Genomic DNA, 18,824 nt, shown 5'->3' on the forward strand with positions numbered 1-18,824 from the left:
CTGTTTGGCTGGCAGGGCCAGCCCACCCATGAGGCAAAGTGAAGAGACTGCCTCAGATGCCAGGATCCAGAGAGGCAACAGATCCAGCCTCCAAGAAATGTGTTGCCCACTGCTGCCACTGCAGTGGCAACAACAGCTGTGGCACATTCCTTGAAGGTCAGACCTGCCACCTCCTTGGCAGCCCATTTCCAGCATCCCCCCTCTACAGCGGCCACTTGATGACTAGGAGGTGCTGCTGGTCTCCTCCCACCCTTATTCCCAGTGTAGATCTTCACTCACACCTTCTTCCCCAGCCGGTGGAGGCGCCATTTTGTGGTTTGCCTCAGGAGCCAAATTCACATGGCCCAGCCCTGATTTCTGGATCTCAGACATGGTTGTTTCACTGCATCCGCTACCAAATTCTATTGCCAGGCTTAGAACCTGGAATCTTCTGCCTGCAAAGCTCTGCCACTGACTTGCCACCTTCCCTGCATGGAATGGGTGCCCTAATCCTCTGTCTCCAGGCCGAGTAAACAAAAAAAGCTTAAAAAACACTGGGAGTTATCCTGATCCAGAAACAGCCAGTAGCAGATAGCATGGGGGAGGGGGGTTGCTCACCTGACCTCCAGCTGAACACATTTCTGCTGCTTCCCAAACTAAGCCTTTCCTAATGATTTGTTAATTAGTTTATTTCTTTTATGTTGTGGTTGTGATGTTCTCCTATGTAAGCCGCTTTGCGACTCATGTGAATGCAATGGGGCATAGAAATATATAGTAATGAATAAAAATGAATAAAATAATTGATGTATATTGTGCTCTAGGAAGCCTAGTTTGGTCAAAATTGAGTACACACTTCCATAGTTAACGCTAAATACATTCGTTCTGGTAAATGAGCCACCATAGCCACTAGAGGGCCATGAAAATTTGTGTCATGGGATTTTTAGACTCATCTACCCATGTACTAAGGGACGTGGGTGGCGCTGTGGGTTAAACCACAGAGCCTAGGACTTGCCGATCAGAAGGTCGGCGGTTCGAATCCCCATGACAGAGTGAGCTCCCGTTGCTCAGTCCCAGCTCCTGCCAACCTAGCAGTTCGAAAGCACGTCAAAGTGCAAGTAGATAAATAGGTTCTGCTCCAGCGAGAAGGTAAACGGCGTTTCTGTGCGCTGCTCTGGTTCACCAGAAGTGGCTTAGTCATGCTGGCCACATGACCTGGAAGCTGTACGCTGGCTCCCTCGGCCAATAAAGTGAGATGAGCGCCGCAACCCCAGAGTCAGCCACGACTGGCCCTAATGGTCAGGGTCCCTTTACCTTTACCTTTACCCATGTACTATCTGAAACCCAAGGGACACATTGGTTGCCAGAGGTGACATATATTGGCATTATTTTCAGCTCTCATACCGCACTAATAACCCTTAAGCCCTTAGTCTGCTGACCAACAAATGAGCCCAGAACCTGCTTCCCCCCTTTGTCTCTCCAGTCCCCCAGACTACTTGGATTGAGAACCGAGGGCTCTCTTTGGCAGGGCTGGACAGAAGATATTTCTTGACAAATCTGAAGAGGCACCTTAAAAATAATTCTTACAGGGAAATATATTGCCTTTCAATAAATATTCAGGAACAAGAATCAGAGCAGGCTGCATTCAAGTTGCTTAAGCTTAACCAACGGTTAGACCCTGGCTTGGGTAGGACCATGCACAAGCCTATATGTTTCTACTCAGAAGTAATTCTCACTGTGCTCAGTGGGGCTTACTTCCATCTAAGTGAGCATAGGGTTGCTTCCCTCCTAGTTAGTGCCCACATTTTCTTTACATAGCAATACATCTGCCTAGGAATGTAGATGGAGCCTGGGTGGAGTTATTTTTCAAAACTGAACCCGAGATGTACGTGAGCACTAAGACTGTTGATGTTGGCAGCTGAATACTTGTATGTTTGCAACGCGCAGCTGGAGATCTCTGCTGGTCCATTTCCAGCTATGAGAAGGTGTTTGATCGTGGTCTCAAAGAACAACCATACAGATAAATTATAAACTGAAAAGAAAAACTCTTCCTTGGGACTGAGTGTTTTCATCCCATCATTGTTACACACTAGAAGTCTAAGGCGTGAAAAATGTTTGCACCCTTTTTTTTTTTAAGGCAAAGATCCAACAAGCTCCTGAGGCTCTGCACATAAGTAATAAGCTAGCTATAGCAGAGGGTAGTATCCTCCTCCACTGCCTTATGTAGCAGTATTGGAGAAGCATTTGTGTCAGTACTTCCCACCCTACCCCAGATGGATCTCACTAGCTCTCACTAGGCTGGCTAGCTGGGTCTGATAAGAGTCCAACAGTAACTGGAAGTCCACAAGCTGGTCACCCTTGATATACGTGTTTGCAGTGGAGAACAATTGCTGCTCTTCAAACCCACACTGAGACCATGCATGCATGCGCACAGCACAGCTGTGTGGAAGCTACAGAGAACTGGCTCTAGTCAGTGAGGGACAGGCTGTGATCTCCTGTGTATGCCACCTTGAATTCCATGAGAAAAAGTGGCATTTAAAACTGGTGTTATTTAATTAATTAACCAGCAGGATTTATATGCTGCTTAATCATCAATTAATTTGTAATTACTATTTTTCATCCATGGGGCAAAGGCAGATAGTGCTGGTTGCATATCGCACTAGAAGTAACTCACCTGTCCCCTACGGGGGATTGAACATGCAGCCTTGGCATCATCAACACCATGCTCTATCCAACTGAACTATCCAGAGGGGACACATTTCCCAAAAGTGTGGATGAAAGAAGAAGATACTGATTTACATCGCATTTGCATTTGTTGATCTATATGGCCATCTGCTATAAACAGCAATGCATCATGGAAAAAGACTGACCAGGTGATCTGAACAGCTGTCCTGCCTGATGTCTCCCTCTATCATTCTGTAAAATAAATCTCCCAGTGTTAAAGTAGTTGAGAAAGAGGGATTGTGCTTCTCTATCCTTTTCTCTACACTCATTATCCTAAAGATCTTACGCAGCCCAGTTCTGTACATGTGGTGTGTTCATGAGGATCTTTCTATAGCAGTGGGTTAGATTTCAGGCCATTTCTATTAGTCCTTTATGGGACTAACTTAGGTCTGTTAATTTCAGCATGTCTACTCTGTGTAGAACTTAGCTGGACACAAGCCGATGATTCAAGGTGGACCCAGTTCAAGTGTCAACAAAAATGACACTAGTAAATCATGAGAAAAGGGGATCAAGTGCCTTTTCCCCTCAAAATTTGTTGTTGCCTTTAAGAAAGAGGAAACACCAAGAGCCACTGATACTGAGCCACATGGGAGTGCGCTGGTCACTCCCAGCTATCAAAGACACAGAGCTTCCTCCACATGCTGAATGAGTTTACAGTGTTCACAAAACATACAATCAAAGCCTTCCCCCATTCATGTTGTTCCCTGAAATGAACTATGCACAGAGCTACAATGGCTAACCTTTGCCTCACAAATGTGGAGAGGCTGAGTGTGTTTCGTCACGTGTGTTCAGATCATTGTTTAGATCAGAACCGTTTTCTTTTCACGGCGGATTGTTCAGAGCCCCAGCCAGGCTTTGTTGCTCTGTAGAGATATAAGCAAGTACTTTAACTTTGACACTGTAAATTATCTCCAGACAGAACTTGGAGGGCGGGTTCCAGTGAAAAGCCAGGGCTGCATCCTGGGGACATACATAATAACATAAGGAGAGCCTGTTGTGGATCAGGCCAGTTCTTGGGGGCACCAGAGTGGGGGGCATGTGGCCAGCCAAACAACTATTTTTCTGCTGCCACCACTGGGCCAGTGACCATCTAGTCCAAATTCCTGTTCCCACAGTGGCCAGCAAGATAACTATGAGAAGTCTGCACAACATGAGCACAACAGCACTGTCCAATCCTGAGGTTTTTAGCCACTGCAATTCAGAAACATACTACCTCCAACATTAGAGGATTAACATCTACTTCAGTGTTAGTTGCTACTGATAGCTGTATCCTCCAAGAACTTGTCTAATTCTCTTTTAAAGCCAACCATGTTGGTAGCCACCACTGCCTCTTCATACCCTCCAACGCGATGTGGCCCAAATTCAGGACACCATCCTCCAGATCTGAAATTCTGAGTGGGTCATGCTGAGATCGCAGACCTGGGAAAAGTGCTTTGGGGGACATAGCAAAAATGTGTGTTTGGGGGCACAGAGTAAGATTGCAGACTCGGGGCAAGATCTCAGTCTGAAATCACACGAGAGCAAGGCATCCAAAATGGCTGCCATGTGCTCACAGGAAAAAAACAGGATTTCCTGTTTTTTTTCTGGGGCAGTTGATAGGTATTCCTCTTTTGCAGGTGAGGCCTGGTGAACAGGCACTTCTCATGCCCATTAAGCTATTTGGCCCCATGCAAGTCAATGGACATATACAGCCCTCTGGCATCTCTATTTGGTGCACCTTCTGCCTTTGCAGGTTTCAGTAGACAAGCAGAGCTGCCAGAGCCCCACACTAGCTACTTGGCTTTGGATCAGTGGGGCCTCATAGTCACCAGCTTCTTAGTCAGTGTTGAAGAATGGCTTTCTCCTAGGACAGAGATAGTGAATGTAGTGCCCTCCAAACATTGTGGACTACAACTCACATCACCCCTGACTGTTGGCTATGCTGACTAGAGCTAATAGGACTAGTATTTCAGAACATCTGAGGGGCACAATGTTAGCTACCCCTGCCATAGGTTAAGACCTGGAAACAGATGATGAAGCTTATGTCCCCTAATCAGGCCTCCACTTCCTGTTTCTTCTGAGGAAACAGTGAGTACTTTCTGAGGAAAGTGAGTACCTCTTTAATGAGGGACTCACTATACCCCCCCTCACACCAAGTGTTCCTTGGGATGTTTGGCCAGAGCATTAACTACAAGTAAATCTACTCACAGGGGAAAAGAGCTGAGTATGCTATGGGAAGCAGCTTGCAGCCAGTGGTTCCAGCTTGGCATTTCACAAAAGGGTTGCCAACTTATTTGGCCGGCCTCTGCTCCTGTGTGTTCCTCTGTTCGCTAATGTAGTGCATTATGTACATTGCTTTCTTTAATATCTTCATTTTTGTGAACACTTTCCTCTCATATAAGCATTTTTGTAACCACTGATTGGCTGAAGAACTGCATCGCATTATTCAGATGTGTGAATTTTGAAGGTTGGCTGTGTTTCGATTCACATATTGTTTGGGAAAGTATGAATTTGATAGATTCCACTTTTAATGTGTGCTGAATGGAATTTCTCCGACACCCGTAAAGGCAATTAATGCATAAATAATCCCTGCTCTTGTAAGGAGCAACACAAACATTTAGCAGAGCAAGGAGAGCCAAACTTGAGTTTCCCCTTCTTTCATTCAGGATAAGGTACACAGGGAGATAACCACAAAGCTTGTGTTATTCTCACTCGCCCTTTCCCTTCCAAAGCTATATCGTTGGCATTTGACATTTCCTAAACAGGAATAGAATTGTACAATCCATCATCTTTAGCTTATGAAGTTGAAGTGCACCATCGTTTTGAGAGGTTCCTTCTCTTCCTCAGGCCTCACACTGGTTCCCCCATTGTGAGGTGTAAACACCCTTACAGCTGTCATGTGGCTGGGCCTATATAATTCTGTTCTTTTCAATTGCACACTGCCATGCAAGCTCTTTGCAAATTTATTTACTGATTTTGGGTGCTAGGTGTGTCAACCTGCTCCTTGGCTTAATTCCAGGTACCTATACCAGTCTTCTAGCGGGACGCGGGTGGCATTGTGGGTTAAAGCCTCAGCGCCTAGGGCTTGCCGATCGAAAGGTCGGCGGTTCGAATCCCCGCGGTGGGGTGCGCTCCCGTTGTTCGGTCCCAGCGCCTGCCAACCTAGCAGTTCGAAAGCACTCTCGGGTGCAAGTAGATAAATAGGGACCGCTTACTAGCGGGAAGGTAAACAGCGTTTCCGTGTGCGGCTCTGGCTCGCCAGAGCAGCGATGTCACACTGGCCACGTGACCCGGAAGTGTCTCCGGACAGCGCTGGCCCCCGGCCTCTTGAGTGAGATGGGCGCACGACCCTAGAGTCTGTCAAGACTGGCCCGTACGGGCAGGGGTACCTTTACCTTTTATACCAGTCCTCCCCTCAAAGCAGGGTGCCTATTTGCAACTGCATTTACTTGGGAACCTTGGAGAAGGGTTGTAGTTCGGTATTAGAGCTTATGCCTTGTTTGCAGAAGATGCCAGGTTCAATCCCTGCCCCCTCCAGGTAGAGTTGGGAGAGACTCTGCCAGCCAGTGGAAATAGTATTGAGGTAGATGGAATGAATTTAAGGCAGATTCCTATGTTCATGATGTTCTTTGTTGACGAGGTTCTGACTTTTTGTGTGACAAAAACAGGGCCCTCATTGCAACCAAGTAACTGTAACAGTTATGGTGTAGGCAGTTGATTTGCTGATTGTCCACCTATGCCCATCCTATATATTTGTAAATAAATTCATATATTTTAAAAAAATACCCGCCAAAAGAACACATAACCAGGTAAGTGCTGCTCCTGGAACATCTCCCAACTGGGAAAGTAGGGAGCAGCATGTGACAATATAACCATGAGAAACGTGGACCAGTTGTTTTATCAGGAGAGAGACAATAGAAATTGCTGGGAGGGCTTGATGCAAACTACAGCAGCACCTTTGATATATATTTATTTGTTTGTTTTAAATTAACAAAATATATTTGACATGTAACATTTCATATGAGCTACTGGCTATCAAGAAATATACTGGAATTTGGGTTGGATCCCACTTGTCAGGTGTTGTTTAAAACACACACACACAAATCAATGCACAGATACAAGAATACATGCTGTTAATGCTGTTATTTCCTATTCAGCTAAGCAAACGCAACGTGTTATTGTACACCTGGCAAGACTTTATTAAATACTCTCCTTGGCATAATAAATACTATATTTTAAATTGCACTTTTCAGATTTGCACCATCTACAGCAGGGATGATGGACCGGTGGCCCTCCAGATGTTTGGAGCTCCCACCTTATCTGAACTCATCTGACCATCGGACATGAAGGCTGGGGCTGAGGGGACCTGGATGCAGGTTCCCTACCCATGATCAGCAGCCAAATGCAGCAACACTATGGAAACAGGAAGATGCAAAGAAACTGGAACCAGCACAATGGTCTCGAGAAGAGAAGAGAAGAGAAGAGAAGAGAAGAGAAGAGAAGAGAAGAGAAGAGGCTGCAACAGACTGAGACAAATAACTTAGAAATAACATGTTGAGGAGAGCAGGGGAGCAAGGGACAAAATTATAACCAGAGTAAATTCATAATGAAATTAATTGGGACCTGCCTGATCTTTTATCCCATAATGGGATATCCTAAAAAATGTTGATATACTTCAAATAATCAGAAGTCTGCCTTTGTATTGCATAGCGGTTTACAGTGGACCCAGGTGATCTTTATTTTTTACCAGTCTCCAAGTGCATCTGAACTCTCCTGAGTCAGCTGTTCTAAGGCCAAACCCATTTGTTAATTGATCATCATGTTACTGATACCCTTTGTTGTCCTAGCCACATCCTTTCATCATGAGCTATGATCAATATTTCCTTTGAGTTTTCCACTTGTCTGCTCTATTCTGCTGTACCTTGCAGAATCCTACTTAGCTTCCCAGAATCTCTGTCTTATGTACCGCCTGCTCTTAGGTAAAGCATTCTGAATTTGCTGAGCACTTCAGATGTTTCTCTAAGGCCATATCTACACTACTGACTTCTGTTGGTTTCACACCACCATGGCTTCCCATGAAGAATGCTAAACGGTACGGTAGATCTGTAGCAGTGTTGCTGTGAGGGAATGCAAAGCCACTCACAGGTCTGCAAGCTGAAATGCCCATTGACCATAAAAACTTAAGAAGAATCTAGTCCAGCATCCTGTTTTCACAGTGGCCAAACAGATGCCCAAGGAATTGCTCAAGCAGAACTTGAGTCCTGTAAGGTACACCTGACAGTTAAAACACCATAAAGTTAGAGCAAAAATATGGAATAGCCAATATCTTTAAGTAAATAAAACAACCACAAATGGTTACAGCACATCCAGGAGAACATTCAAATCATGATGCCTCATATGCAATCTATTCCACTATTCCAGGACTTGTTCATTTCACTCTGCTGCATGCATGGAAAAGGTCAGAATGTTGGGGGAAATTATGGGAAAGAAGCTTATAGACTAGATTGCAATATATGACATCATTGTATCTATGACATTATTGTATAAAAATAGGGACAAGTGAATGACGGATGAAAATTGCCTTAAATTATTTATGCTTATTCTCTTTTTCATCATTTGCCAGTCTTGTTAGATTACAGCTCATGGTAATGAAAACTATGAAGGAACTTCTCTTTCCCAGCACTAGGTTTACATGTGTCCTTTTAGATACCCAGAAAAACAGTTTGCTTTTCCATTTTCCTTTCCAGCAGCTCCTTCAAACTCTTGTTCCTGTGTTGAAAATACAAGTAGTCAGAGAGAGACTGAGTGAGTCTATTATTCTCAAAGTGGCTAAAGCCCATATGCCTCCCTTCATTATTTGCAAAGTCTCTTTCTCCTCGGCTCTGGTTCGCGTTGTTCTCTTTCCTCTCCTCACATTTCGAATCCAGGATTTTCTCTTTCTCATCACAATAGGACTCTCTGAAGTCTTTCACCTTGAGTCCTGATTGGCTGGAAAGATCATGCTTGCTGTTGCTGTGGTACATGGCAGGGCTCTGCGGCTCCACCCCATAGCAGTTGTCTTCCTCTTCCTCGTGACATGAGCTTCCTTTGGCACTTTCCCCATCAGAGTGAAATGAAAGTCCTTTCCCTTGGCTTTTTTGGGAAAGGTCAAAGGGTTCTTCCTGTTCCAGGCTCCTTGAGGCATCTGTTTGTGAGGTTCTTATTCGTTCCCTTCCATGTCCTATAAAAGGGTTTTTTTAATTAAAAAAAAGATGATTGTGTTAGCAAATATATTTGCAGCCCTACACCCATTTTATAATCAAAATAACTCAGAGCTGTGATTCTAGGATGAATATTTCAGCTTGTGTCCCTTTGTTTCTATCTGTTTATCTTGCAAATAATGGAAGGGGAGGTAAGGGGGCTTCCTGCTGATCTGCTTGGCATCCCTAGCACAGAGGAAACAGCATCTGTCCCAGCAGTACTCAGTACCAGCTTAAACTGCCATGGAAAAGGCCCCGTTTCATGACATATGAAAGCACAGCAGTGGTGTCATGGTTGCATTGGTTGTGGAACACCTTTAATTTTCTGTTCAACAAGCAATTCCCAAAGGTGTTCTTTAAATTTGCAATGTGAACATCTTACCAATGTGAAGAGGGAAAGTGGGATTTAGGTCTCCTCCCCATTAAAAAAAATTAAGTCTTAATATTTTGGATTATTAAGTCTGAAATCCCATGGGTTGGGCTGAAGCAGCCTAATTGTATGATTTGTGGGGAGGGGAGAATCAGTAATGTGATATTTGTAACCTGTTCTGCCATAGTTCTGCATGTTTAGGGAAGCTTTTAATGTTTAACAGATCATTGTATTTTAATACTTTGTTGGAAGCCACCCAGGGTGGCTGGGGAGACCCAGCCAGATGGGCGGGGTATAAATAAAATATAAAAATAAATTATTATTATTATTATTATTATTACTACTACTACTACTACTACTGCTACTACACTGGCAGGAGTGCTGGAGTGGCTCCACTGCTGTGACTACACAGTCTTTGCCTTGTTGCCACTCTACACCATCCAGATAAGCAGCAGCATATTGGGAGGGTGGCTCCATAGCACCATCCTGGCCACTCCTGAGTCCGACTCCTAAAGTTATTGGACAGCCTTAATCAGAACATCCATTTAGACATCCACCTTCATTACACAGGTAGGCAAATCTACAAAGCAGACTGAGCTCTAACATTTGGGAGTCAATTTAGACCATTCAGTTTTATCGGTCAAATCCAGCTACCTCAGCCAAACATTGCGGTGTGGTGTCAATAATACTAGCAGCTTGATTTTATAGCTGCAGCAATTCACGGAGCCACAGCATAAATACAGTAGCATCCTTTGCATGGCGAGTGGGTGAAAATCCATGTTGCTTTCCTTCACATAAAATGCAAGATATATTTTTAAAAGTTTACAACGCAATATTGGCATCAAGCCTGCTGTGGTCCTGAACCGAAGAGATGACAATGCAGAGCCTGACTTGCAATAATTTACTACAATACCAGACAACCCTTTAAAGGCCATCTCAACACCTGAAAAACCAGAGCAGGTTATGTGATGAACTCTGACCCTTCATTGCTTCCGGGTCATGCAGTCTTCTTTTATCTGTGCAGCAACAGGACACAACTGGGTCTGTCTTTCTTCCTTAGACTTGGCTAGCCATTCTCTTATTTAGCAAGGTCTGCTTCAATTAGGTTTACACAGACACGCAAACTGCCTTTTAGATGCTACTGTATAAGTAGTTTGGAATTGTTAAAGCTAATGCAAAAATCAGCCTAGTTTGCTGGTCATTTACCTTGAGACCGAAATCCTCTTTCCATCACTCCGTGTTTGACTTTCATGTGTCTGGTGAGGTTCCCCTTCAAGGTGAATTTGCTGGGACAGTAGAGACATTTGAACGGCTTGCTGTCTGAATGCAAGTGCATGTGCCCCATTAAATTATGCATTCGATTAAATTCCTTTCCGCACAGCTGTCAAAAGACCAATGACAATCAAAGTGATTTATTCTGCAGATACACAGGGATCATTTTATTTTCTTGAGATAGAACCCCTTGCTGCAGAGACAGCTTCTTGAGAGTTCCACAGCTTATCATAGACTGTGCTTACAGGGGAAATCCGTATAGTTTCTTCTTCCTAAAAACCACCAGGAGAACAATCCCATCCCTCCCTTAAAGCTGGGTTTATGGATGCAGTGGCGTAGCGTGGGTTGTCAGCACCCGGGGCAAGGCAAGTAATTTGCGCCCCCTAACCCTAACCCCCAGATGTTGCGCCCAGTGCGGCCGGCCCCCCCTGCACCCCCCACGCTATGCCACTGTATGGATGAATAGGCCCCACATCACTGTAAGGCTATGTACATTTAAAACACTTTCAAAGCACATTTTCTCCCCTCAAAGAACTCTGGGTGCTGTAGTTTGTTAAGGGTTGCTGGCAGTTGTAAGTGTGAGGGGTAGACTACAGTGCCCACAGTTCTCAGAGCGAAGGAATGTATTTCAATTGTGTTTTAAATGTATAGTGTGTACACAGCCCAAGTCTAACACAAAGAACTGAGGTGGGGTGGGGTAGCATATAGATTTGATAAATAAATGAGAAAATAAATAAAACTTGATTTAACCAGGCACCCAGTTTATGGAAGTAATTCTGTAACAGGCCAAAATTCAGCTATAGCTGCTGGATAGCTCCAGCCATTGCTTCTGGATAGCAGGGCTGACCCTAACATGAGGCGGACTGAGTCAGCTGCCTCAGGTGCCAGATGTCGTGGGGTGGGGAGTGGTGGCAAGATTTTAAAGGATCGAGCCCCTATTCATGTTACCACTGTGAAATTAAGATTTGACTGCTGACCCAGTCATCTTCGGAATATGGAATGGGGCGCCATCTTGTCCTCTGCGTCAGGCAGCAAAGTGCCTTGGGACATCCCTGTAGGGGCTAATGGCCTTCCATGCTCACTCACTGAGGATGAGGCTGAAAGTTGCACAGGAGCTACTGGAAGTGCACCTAAGTACGGTAACTAAGATTTTAAAACCGCATCACAAAAAATGCAAAATACGAATATAACAAGCAAGTGTTTTAAAGCAAACGCTGCTAATCTAGCTATGGCTACTTGAGGGAAGACCTAGGTTTGCTGCAGTGCAGTGTTTTAAATGGCCTCTGGGACTGTGGGGAATTTTGTAGATTCAGTCAGATATACAGACAGGGCTTAATCCTCAGAGCAGGGCTGCCTCTTTCCAGGAGATGGCATATGAAACTGAGATGAATGTGGCCAGAATCAGGACCCCTATTGTCAAGGGAAAGAATGTCTGGAATGCTGCAGGGAAATAAAACAGATGAAGAGGAAGGTTATGTATTTCCTCTTCAGGCATCACGACGCCTCCATTTCTTCATTAATCCTAGATTTGGTCATGCTTCTGTATGCGGTGGTGACCCAGAGCAGCCCCACCCAAAGTCATTCTTTCGCCATCTATCAAGCATTTTTCTAGGAGTCCTTAACAGTGTCTTTGCTCTCTTGGGCATGCAGTTATGTGTTGTGAAGCAAAACATTATGGCAGAAAATCTCTCTATAGATTGTTGGGCATAGGAAACTGAAAGTATTCATATTCATTTTAGTTAAATTGTTGTTGTTTTTTGGAGGAGGAAGCTAGTTTTTGTAAGGACTGGCAACAGCTCCCACCAAGTCTTGCTGGAGAGAAAATGTGTTTGACAACATGCAGATGGCCTCCTCCTCTTCCTTGTTGGCAGGAGGAGTGGGTGGGGTTAAAAATGCACAGGAGCAAAATGAGATTTTGATCAGTTCGGATTATGTAGGTGATCCATGTGGTGAATGAGAAAAAAGGGTCGCTTCTGCTTAAAGTTACACACATACACACAGAGAGAGTGCACATTGACGCTGTAACATATACATACATGTATATCATATGTCTGTAGTCAGAGAACTAAAATTACACGAACCAAAATGTAGCATCGGTTACATGGCCAGAATTCATGTTATGAAACAAACAATGAAAATTTAAAAAACAGTTATGGAATCTTATGCAGGTGAAGCATGCAGAGATGAAAGGGCATAAAAACTAGGAAAGAGAAAGAGCTATGATGGGCACCCATCATCTGCAAAAATGGGGGGGGGGGGTTTGACAAAAGTGAGACAAAGCCACTTCTGCCCTTCAGAGGAGGTGGAGTTGCGGGCTTCACGGCCCCACCATGCACGCGGTGGCTAGAACCCGGCTGCGTCACCTCCTGGCCAGCCAATCGGCTGGCTCTGGGGGTGTGGCCTGCCTTATTTAAAGCAGGATGCGGCCGGGGATCTCCCTCTTTGCTCTTGTTAGGACAACACCGTCATTTCATTGCTGCCTTTGATTTTCTTTACTACCACAGTGGATGCACCACTGTGTGTGTAATTCATTGCCAGACACTGGATTGGATGGCTTTAAATTTGTGGAGGACAGGTCTATCACAAACGAGTAATTATCATAGTTGCCACGTTCTAGTTCTTTTTCTTTAGGATTAGACAGTCAAATATGATGTATGTCCACACTGCGTAACTCAAGACACATTTACAGCTATGTTAGTTGTGTCTGCCACCAGTGCTGGTTGGTTATTTACCAGGAACTGAGGTTGTGCAGTACCATGTTGAATACGATTATGTAGTTAGGAATGAGTGGGTAGAAGTAGCTTTTACACCCCAGGGTGAGGAGCCTGCTCTGGTATAGAACTGGGCTCTTCTCAGTTCAGAGATGGAGGTGAAGTATCTGATGATCCAATGGGTGTAAGGGCATGACTCCATTAGTGGGGAGAGTATCTGACATGTGTTTGCTTGGCTGCAATCATTTGTATGTGGATTGTAATATTCTTGGCGTACAAGTGGCTCATCTAAGGCTGGTTGGTTGGCAGACATAATGCATGAGGTAGCGAATGACTGAAGTGGTTGCATGGAATGGACAGCAAGTAAGATGGATGGAGTGGTTGTATGAACAATGTGTATTTTGTTGGTTGAACGTTTACATTATACTGCCTCAGAATGCTTTCTGACTTATATAGAGAAAAATTGTTTCATTCCCCCACCCCCACCACTGGTAAATAATTTGACATGGGTTTTGTTGCACTTCTTATGCATGTGTGTGTGTGTGTGTGTTTATCTATTGTAAACCACCTTGAAATCTCCCAAGGAAGTGCATACAATATTACAACCTTAATATAAGATAGCTACAGACTTGCTCAATGGATTTTTGGAATTTTTAGGAAACTGTAACAAAGGACTGCAGCTTTGCAAAATATAGAAGCACCTAACTTAGCACCAGGTTACAGTGATTGAATGTAACTCATTTTCAAGGTGGAAAGCTCAAGTCTTTGGCAGCATTGACAAAAGGAGTGAGTCAATGGCAAAGGATTTTATAATATTATCATGTGATTCAGAGCTGCTTCAGTGGCAGCCTTGTATTAGCAAAACTGCAAGTAGGGATGAGCAAATTGGTCAATTTCAATTTCTTTCAGTTTCTCATTTTTCCAATCTTAATTTCCGCATCAGTTTGTGCAACTTTTATATTAAAATACCTCCTCCTGAAAATTCATAAGCATATTAGCACAAATTTCTCCTAAGATTAACATTTTCTACATAATTTTGCCAAACATGCACATTTTCAAAAGCAATTTCCCCTAATAAAATACATTATATGTTATTTTTTGGCATTATTTGTATTCAACATGTGCAAATGAGCACACATTGCTGGGCCGGAAAACTGCACAGTAAAATCTGGGGAAGTGCAAATTTCAAAAAGTGACTGGGTTTCAGTTCACACCTTGTTTTGTAAGGTGTGAATTGGGAAAGTTTGCCTTTTTAAGCATGAACTGGATCCAATGTCTTCCCCATCCTTTAGTAAAGGTAAAGGTTAAGGGACTCCTGACAGTCAAGTCCAGTCGCGAATGACTCTGGGGTTGCGGCACTCATCTCGCTTTACAAGCCGAGGGAGCCGGCGTTTGTCTGCAGACAGTTTTTCCAGGTCATGTGGCTGGCATGACTAAGCCACTTCTGGCGAAACAGAGCAGCACATGGAAACACCGTTTACCTTCCCGCCAGAGTGGTACCTATTTATCTACTTGCACTTTGACGTGTTTTCGAACTGCTAGATTGGCAGGAGCAGGGACCGAGCAACCGGGACTCACCCTGTCGCAGGGATTCGAACTGCCGACCTTTTGATTGGCAAGCCCAAGGCTCAGTGGTTTAGACCACAACACCACCTTTACTCGGAAGCAAAAGCTATAAGGAGTTTTATTTTATAATAAAGAAATGAGCCATCTAGATTGACTTGCCCCAAAAGACAGTGGACAGCAGTGCTTCTGAGAGAGAAACAGCTCTGTGGCTGAGGAAACATGAGTGGCAAAGACTTCCTTCTACCCTCAAGCCACGTATGGGTTCTGTGTGGCCATGATTAGCTCTGTAGGAAAGACGGGTGTTTTCTTTTTCCCTGAGAAACAAGGCCAAGAAAACGCAGCCTGCCATGAGGCAGAAAGGCCACTGCTGTGTTGCCCTTCCTTTGTAGCCTTTTTTCTTTCTTTCCTTCTTCTTTTTTTTTTTTAAAGAAGGTTTAATAAGAAGGGTGTTCCTTTCCTGAAAGTAAGAGAGAGAGAGAGCAGGAGAAAGACTGTAAACTGTCCAAAAGGGCCGTGAGAAAACAGGAAGCTCTGAAAAGTACAAGAGAAAGCAAGATGAAATCTATTTGCAGGCCATTCCCTGGGGACATGCAGGCCATTGTTAAGCAAGCGGTTCGTACAGCTATATCCTTCCTTCTGCGGAGGAGGAGCTGGTTGCCAAAACAGCGGCTATCTGGTCATTGCCTTAACTCACTGAATGCCAGCCAAAGAAGCTTAATGGAGCTCAAACTCCTTAGGAGGTTCTTAAAGTCCAGGAGAGGAAGAGCCCCGAAAAGCTGATCAGCCTGATTCTCCGCTCCTTTGTTTTCCTTCTGATTTATTTGTTTAGCCATTCCTTTGTTTTATCACTTTATAAGCTGCCTGTCTGGAACAGGATGCTCAGGATTTATCATGAACCCAGTGCTGGGAATACAAGTGGCGTATTAACTTATGCCCTGATAAATGGGCATGTTTTAGAGAAAAGGTGACATGATGGACGTTCATTAAAAAATATGCGCAAAAGGTTTTCTCCTTTCAGAACGCCAGAACTCGTGGACATCCAATGAAGATGAATGCTTGAAGATTCAGGACAGATAAAAGAAAGTATTTCTTCCCGGGGCGCAGGTTAAACTGTGGAACTCACGCCTGCAGGAAGCAGAGATGACCTCCAATTTGGATGACTTTAGAGCAGTGTTCCCCAACCTTGGGCCTCCAGCTGTTTTTGGACTACAATTCCTATCATCCTTGACCACTGGTCTTGCTAGCGAGGGATGATAGGAGTTGTAGTCCAAGAACAGCTGGAGGCCCAAGGTTGGGGAACACTGCTTTAGAGAAGGATTAGACAGATTCATGAGGAGAAGGCTATTGATTATTACTAGCCACAATGACTATGTTTTTCCTCCATAGGTGAAGGTAAAGGGACCCCTGACTATTAGGTCCAGTCGTGGCTGACTCTAGGCTTGCGGCACTCATCTCGCTTTATTGGCCGAGGGAGCCGGTGTACAGTTTCTGGGTCATGTGGCCAGCAAGACTAAGCCACTTCTGGCAAACCACAGCACAGAAATGCCGTTTACCTTCCCGCCGGAATGGTACCTATTTATCTACTTGCACTTTGACGTGCTTTCGAACTGCTAGGTTGGCAGGAGCAGGGACCGAGCAATGGGAGCTTACCCCGTCGCGGGGATTTGAACCGCCAACCTTCTGATTGGCAAGTCCTAGGCTCTGTGGTTTAACCCACAGTGCCACCCGCGTCCCTTTTTCCTCCATAGATCAAGGCATTAATGCTTCGGAATACCAGTTCCTGGAAACAACAGGAGGGGAGAGTGCTCTTATCCTTGGGTTCTGCTTACAGGTTTCCCGCAGGCATCTGGTTGTCCATTGTGGGAAGAAGGTGCTGGCCTAGAAGGGCCTGATCTGACAGGCTCTTCTTACATTCTTATGGTGCAGGGAAGGGGTGTGTGGGGCACTTCAGATGTTATTGGATTACAACTCTAATCCTTATTCATCACTGACCATGCTGGCTGGGTCTAGGAATGTACAGATCTATTCAAATTCCAGTTTCTTTCACTTTCCCAGTCTAAAATTCAGCTTGGCAGTTTTCTGCATAGGGTTGCATTTATTTATTTTAAGTCCTCAAAAAAATTCACCACCATTTAAGTGTGCATTTCCCTTAATATACGCATTTTCCTGTGCAATTTTGCCCAGTAAGTTTACATCATATAATGCATTTCTGTATGTTGTTTTCACAAATATATGTATTTTTACACTCGCTTTCTCTTAATATATACTTTCACTACATAGACACTGCATCACTTCCCAAATGGCTCCAGACTGTGGATCATGCAGAAGTTGTGAGTGCCTCTTCCATCACACAACAGAAAGAACACATTCTAGCTGAGCCCTAGAGCAATATAGTCTATGCATATACACTGGTCTGGGTGGGGCTGATGGGGGATATAATCCAAAATATCTAGGCACCTGGTTGGCAAAGGCTGCCATAAGCAAATAATATAGGTTGAAGTGGGAGTGTACTTAGAGGGAATTGCCAACTAAGGGGGCAGCTGAGCAATGGAGATAAAGTGCAGGATTGCACCAGTGTGTTCTTCTCCTGCAACTCATAGCAAAGCTTTGGCTAGTCTCATGAAGCAGCAGATACCCAATTCTGGGAGTTTATTTTTTATGACCCTGCAGTGCAGATTAAGTGGGAGTTTAACTAATTTCCTTTATCCTGTTTGAAATATGATAACACCCTATCCAATCTTGTTAATAGACACCCAGCCTTGAGGTTTGAGCATCATTTGTATTGGGTTCTGATAAAAAAACAAAAAAACCTTCCGCACGCATGGATTGATTCATGTGTTTAGCCAGTATATCAAATTGTTAAGCATCCTTGACCTCCCTTTGGGATGAAATGTGCTATGCAAATGTCAGATATATTTATCATCAGCAGACGAGCAATTATACTAAGTGCTGTGAAAGTGCAATCTCGAGATGAGGAATAAAACTGAAAGGAAATAAAAAAAGGATCAAGCCTAACAGTTGAGCGTCAAAGCTTCCTCATTTGAACGAAGGGCATGAGAAGCAAACAGGAACACAACTAAGCCAGCGTTCCAAAAGTGGCAAAACATTAAAAAGCAGCATGGAGGTATTCTGTTGTTTGTTATACCCCATTCACATGCTCTTTGCCTAAATGTGGCATAATCTGGCCATTGGGGAACGCTCCTAGTCCAGCCCCTGGCATCAAACACACTTCCAGGCTCTGGCTCCAGATATCCACATGTTAGCAGACTCTTCTGCACAAAAATAAAAAAGAGCTTCCATGCAAACATCAGAAGCATTTGGGACATTATAACCTATCCCATTGTCTGGGAAAAGTGAAAAGTCTTCACTTGCCATCAAAAAGACAGTATGTACACCAGAACACACATTCAGCTGAAAACTGGCTGTCTTTTTGCTTTCTGTCTCTCTTAAACAGTATTCACACCAACAATGTGGAACAAATTCTAAGGTTCTTTTAGTATTTATTGTCTGTGAAAACGCTATTAAGATTTAGGAACGGCCCATTTATGGTGATGAATAATACCACAGGTTGTCTTAAGAGCTGTCAAGAATTAGTCTCTTCTCAAATATGCAAATATCCCTCTTTTTAAGGGACTAAGTGTTCAGTTAGGTTTAATGAAGCAGACTTGGGCAGCACGAAAGGGTGGCAAAGCTATTGAATTTATTATTATGCCTTTACACACAGAGAAGCATCTTGGGCTCAGTGATGGAAGGAAGGAAGGAAGGACATAGATGTAATGAAATGAAATGAAAACAAAACACAATGTAGATTTCATACGGTTATTTGATAAGTTGTTTGGCTTTATGTGTTCCACTTTGCGAGTAACTACTATTGTTTTTGTTATGTATTTTGTGTTTTTATCTTGTGTTTTTGTGTTGTGAACCACCTGAGATCTTTGGATGAAGGGCGGCGTACAAAAAAATAAAAACAATACAATCGCTTGCCAG

General features: G+C 43.9%; 1 protein-coding gene across 2 annotated transcripts in view; it reads right to left on the reverse strand.

Annotated features, from left to right (window-relative positions):
* Positions 1-6,632: 6,632 nt before the first annotated feature.
* The window catches only part of ZNF366 (zinc finger protein 366), a 32,937-nt gene continuing 20,745 nt past the window's right edge, over positions 6,633-18,824 (reverse strand). For both annotated transcript variants that reach the window (XM_083403949.1, XM_083403950.1), the window contains exons 5-6: positions 10,495-10,669; positions 6,633-8,899 (exon numbers count right to left, since the gene is read on the reverse strand). In XM_083403949.1, the coding sequence (XP_083260075.1) occupies positions 8,382-8,899; positions 10,495-10,669 (693 nt within the window). In that variant the 3' untranslated portion in view covers positions 6,633-8,381. The remainder of the gene's footprint in view (positions 8,900-10,494; positions 10,670-18,824) is intronic.

The sequence above is a fragment of the Podarcis tiliguerta genome (assembly GCF_965153285.1).
Source record: "Podarcis tiliguerta genome assembly, chromosome: 11".
Taxonomy (NCBI): domain Eukaryota; kingdom Metazoa; phylum Chordata; class Lepidosauria; order Squamata; family Lacertidae; genus Podarcis; species Podarcis tiliguerta.